At 42.5% G+C, this 5,160-nt stretch overlaps 1 protein-coding gene across 1 annotated transcript; it reads right to left on the bottom strand.

Moving 5' to 3' along the window:
• Nucleotides 1–2,920: 2,920 nt before the first annotated feature.
• LOC108282180 (BMP/retinoic acid-inducible neural-specific protein 1) lies at nt 2,921–4,634 on the bottom strand. The gene has a single exon (XM_017497991.2). It carries the CDS (start codon nt 4,349–4,351, stop codon nt 3,377–3,379), a length of 975 nt encoding a protein of 324 aa, XP_017353480.1. The 5' UTR covers nt 4,352–4,634; the 3' UTR covers nt 2,921–3,376.
• Between the last annotated feature and the right edge of the window lie 526 nt (nt 4,635–5,160).

Raw genomic sequence — 5,160 nt, 5'->3', positions numbered from 1 at the left:
CTGCCAGGCCTTATCCAAATGGGCATTCTGTTCACTCTTGTGTCTTAGCATCAGCATATTAATTAGACACCATAGGTCCTTGGTTGCTGCATCAAATTGGTAAGACACTAATTGAATTAAAATATCACTTGGAGGCTTCAGGCTTCTCTTCTAGCTAGAGGGGAATCTTATTAGCTCAAAGGGGAGCCAGACTCAAGCAGGAAACATTTGGAAGCTCACACAACTTTTTGTCCTTTCATAGCAAATTATTTTTTTTCTCACCATAGAATAAATATTTTGATGTCTGGATCCTTCTCTCTCCTTGAAAAGTTTTCTATTTCCCTGACCTTTCTAGTCGTTAGACAATGCTGTATTCTTTCTGTAAGATGAAGTGACTGAGTTAATATTTTCAAGATGAAGGAAAGACTTTTCCCCACCTTGCAGTGGTTGAAGTCTGGAAAATATCTCAGATTGAAGGTCCTAATTGAATTGTTATAAGGATTAGGCATCACACTGCATATGAAGATTGCTTAGCAATCTGTAAAGTGCTATGTAAATGCAAGGGCTTATTACATTAGGAGTCTTTGGAAGTGCCTGGAAGATATAGATGAAGGAGAAAAGAAAGAGAGGGAACTGAGGAACAATCAGTCTTAAATTCATTCTTTAAATCATAAAGATTATGGATAATTGCTTCCACTTCTCATATAAAGTCAAAATCCTCCCTCCCTTTGTTAGGTTTACCATTTTAAATAACACCTTTTAAAATCATGATTGGCACTGACCCTTAAATACATACTGCATATTTATAATTGTTTTTGCATCCACTGTTCCTTTGGTCACTCTATTATTTTCTACTTGCCCAACTCCTGATCATTTTTCAACACTTAGAATGAACAAGTCCCTACTATAAAGGCTTTCCCAATCCCATGAACAGAGTTAATATCTCCTTAGGGCTCCTCACTGTGTGCCTGACTGCATGAAAGCACTGATTATGGTAAACTGTAATTATTGTTGTTTTTAAAAATTGGTTTATATGTCTGTCTTTTTCATTAGGTTATGACAGGCACAAAAGCATGAATTATTTCCTTTCAGAGCTATATATTTTGGACATGCCCCATTCACCTGCTAGGTGTTTAGGAAACGTTTGATCATTGGCCTTCTGCCAAATTTCATGCTTGATGGATAAGCTGTGATGTGACCTCTGGCATAAAGGGTTTTCAGCCTAAATGAGCACTGAACCTTCTCAAAATCTGAGATCCAAAAACCTATGTTAGTGTAAAGTGCATGGAATACTGTGAAAGTTGGTATAGAACATATGCTAATTCATACTAAAAGCTAAAATAAAGTTGGAATTACCATACTAAAAGAAAAAAAAGAATATTCTAGTCAGACACACTTAGACAAAGTAGATAATTCTTTACCTTTATGCATTGAAACCCTCCCCTTCTTTCACCCTAAAATAAACTACACCAGGGATGGTGTTCACTTTGTGTCCTGCTAACACTGAGTTCAATAACCTCTGAGATAGGTCTTTGTATTTTATCTAGGAGGACATTACGTAAGAATGGAAATAAGAAGGAAATGCACATTGCAGAACTGGACCCAGTGGGTGAGTATGCAAAGCTGGTCAAAATATGGAAGGATATTCCAATTAGATCTGGTTTATAACACAAGCTGGAATGGGAGCTATTACTCTTCTTCCATGAAATAATATTAATAATTCAAAGAAAGTGGAAGATAGAGCTAATTAGCTCCCTGTCCCTGGTATGATCCAGTCAGTGAACAGTGGTGATTTCCCAATGATGAAGAGATTTGCACTGGAAGAAGTTGAGACCACAGTAGTTCTATTTTCTCTTCCAACCCTAAAATTTTGTGATTCTGCATTTCTCTGCCAATGCAGAAATGAGGATCCAGATGCTCAGGAAGCACCTCTTGCAAGTACCATCTTAGTCTCAGAGTTTATGGAGACTAAGAAGTAATCCTTTACATACTGCTTTCAAATGAGCTGTCTTTCTTAGTCTGTCATCCTGATTTAACCCCCAAGTTGCTCATAAGGCCTCTCAACCTTTCACACATGTCAAGGAAGTGGCAGTGTTTATATTTTTGTGTGTGGGAAGGAGAGTGGATGTAGGTGGTAGATGTGCATATGTATTGTCAAAGGAGATAGATGTATGTGTGTTTATGTATGTGTGTACATATACATACACACACACACATATATATGGAGAGAGAGAGAGAGAGGAGAGAGGAAAGAGGAGAGAGGGTAGAGAGAGAGGAGAGAGAGAGAGGAGAGAGAGAGAGAGAGAGAGAGAGAGAGAGACTGACTTCTTGGGGAAGTCTATCTGGCAAATCAATGCAATACTAAATTTACCCTGGTTTTTGGTATCTGATTTTATTTAAACTAAAACTTTACCTTTAATACAGAAAGAATTTCTGGGAAATTTAACAATTTGTTTTAGAGAGTGGGGGGAGAAGTTTTTTCAAACTCACTCACTCATTCTCTCTCTCTTCAAACAAACAACCTCAGACTGAAAAAATTCTTCATCCCTTGGCAACTATTTTGAAGGAGAAAATACAAAAGTGGCCAGTGTAATTTGGAAAAAGGTGTATTTGCCAGGGGAGTCAGAAAGGAGGTTCAAGTTCTCTTTCAGGTAGTAACTCTAGTTTCATCATGGGCATGCCATCCCTCTCTGAGCCTATTTCTCAAACTAAGGAGTTCGATGAGCTGATATCCAAAATTACTTAGTGTCCTGTGACCATGTGAATATACACCCTCCTAATGTCACCTACTAGCTAGCTTCCATTAGTTTTAGTGTATTCAGAATAAAAGAAGCCACATGGGTAAGATAGACAGCATTGTCATTATATCTCCACCCCTGTGTGAGGAAGAGTCAAAAGAGAAAAACACACACACACAAGGAATTAAGCATAAAGAGGAAAGAAATCTTAACCGAAGAAATATCTTCTTTATCTATGTCCATTTCCTCCAAAAAGGAAAAATGGCAGTGTCAGTTGTACATTACATATATCTCTCTTTCTCTTTAGTGTTTAATCTTAGCACCTGCACAGCAGAGATCTTTACAATTCATTGCATATGCTTTCTCCCTTCTCCCCCCTCCATACAGCACCTGAGGCCTAAGAAGCAACTCCCTCAAAGCTCCATAAAAGGCTGAGACCCTTCTTCATGACAGAGTATAGAAATAACAAACATGCCCAACGGTTTTATACAGTTGCTAGAACATTTTCATTTCCAACAAATGAAGATTTTTCCCCCTTTTCTTTGAATATTAATTACATTTTACAAATTTTTGTGGGTTTTTTTGTTTTGTTCTGTTTTGCTTCATTTTGTTCTGTTGCGTTTGCACAACAGGGAAAGTCCATGGCAAGGAGTCCCGGGTTAGCAGAGTTTGGCTGTCATCCGGTCCGACTGTTTGAGGATCTCCGTGTTATACAGGTCCAAGGCGTGGTTCACCCTGATGATCTCGCTGTTGGTCAGTTTCAGGCGGTGTTTCAGCATACAGGAGAACAAATCCAGCTGGGGTTTCCCCGGGGCCACAGGAGGGGCCAGGCGATTAATTCGGTCCCGAATATCCAACAAGAGGAGCATCACCGACGAAGAGGAATAGAACTGGCCGCCCTGTGTGTAGGACTGGTTGACCTGCTGCACCGCGCTGCGCAGGAGGTCCGCGTTGAACCTCAGGCTGTACCCGAACACCTGCACATCCGAGATCTTGATGTAGAACTGCCTCTTGGAGGGATCGGACAGGTCCACGGGGCCCTGGCCGGTCTCATTTCGCAGCAGGGTAGGTAGCCGAGTCCGACTACGTAGGTAGATGTGGACCGTCTCGAAAAACGTTTTCCACCGATTGCCCAGCAAGAGAGTCCAGTTGTAGCACTGGCTGTTTTGGAGACGGATCTTCTCCCAGCGTGGGTAGCCAAATTCCCCGAAGGGCATGTTCCAGCCCTCCGAATGGCTGCCGCTGAAGGGGTTGACATAGACAAAGAACATGGGGTCCAGGCTGCTGTTGCGCATCTGGCAGATGCGCATGGACATACCGATCACCATGTGGATGAAATCCATGCGGTTCTTGTTGCTCTTGAGAGTGAGGGACATGCGCTTGCGCCACCGAGGGTCAAAGAAGGTGTCGAGGCGGATCTCGTTGCTGATGAAGGTGGTGTGGACGTAGAGGCGCGAGTCCATCTTCTGCAGCAGGTACTTCAGCTCCAGGTCCTGGAAGTCCAGGTCGGTCTCAAAGCTGATGAACTGCTCGCTCCGCTCCGAGTCCACGTTCTGCGGTTCGCAGCGGCCTCGGTACAGCTTGTAGCCCTTGTTGCAGGAGCCGCAGAGGGAGATGTTGGCCAGGCTGCACATGGCGCAGCTGTTGTTCCCGCCGATCACGCAGGGAATGGGGCGCTGGCACAGCGTGGTGCTGCCGTGGCACACGCAGCTCCGCTGGCTCTCCAGGAAGGTTCCCCAAAACCCGTTCTCATTACAGTAGAGGAGCGACTGGACCCTTGCAAGCCACTGCTGAATTGTCCTGGGAGATACAGGAAAAATGGAGAAGGTTAACCACCACGGGTGGGTCTGTGAGTTACAGTTATCTAACTGATAATGCAAACCAGAGCTGCCCAAAGTATGAAACGACCGGATGGAGCAGTGACATTTACAGGAAGGGCATCGAATATAAAGGTAAGAACTACATTGTAGCTCTTCGGAATGCCACAAACCAGCTGCATGACATTGTACTTTACCTTTCTAATGCTCAGTGTCCTCATCTACAAAACGAAGGGGTTGGTGTACCTGTTTCTTGGGGTCCTTCTAGCTCTGTGATTCCATTAGACACTAGTCCCAAAAAAGTGCGATTCAGGAAATGAAAGTGTCTAGACTCAAATACGCCTTCTGGATGACAACATATTGTAAAAACAATCAGCAATAAAAAGGACCTAGAGGTTATTTGATTTAACTTAAAACACAGATTACTCCCATGAGTGTGTATAGCATCTAACAACTTCAACGAAAACAAATTATATTTTATCATACTCTAGAAATCATGTAGTGCTTCCCTGTTGATGATCTTATATGATCCTCACGGTGGCTTTTCAGAACATGTTAGAAATGGGTTACTTCCCTGCATTTTTTCAGAGCTCCAAACTCTCCATTCAGTTGCATTTCTGTTGCAA

Source organism: Cebus imitator, unplaced genomic scaffold, assembly GCF_001604975.1.
Source record: "Cebus imitator isolate Cc_AM_T3 unplaced genomic scaffold, Cebus_imitator-1.0 Scaffold236, whole genome shotgun sequence".
NCBI classification, from domain to species: Eukaryota; Metazoa; Chordata; class Mammalia; order Primates; family Cebidae; genus Cebus; species Cebus imitator.
The sequence above is the reverse complement of the archived record's forward strand: the minus strand, read 5'-3'. Positions and strand labels throughout refer to the sequence as shown.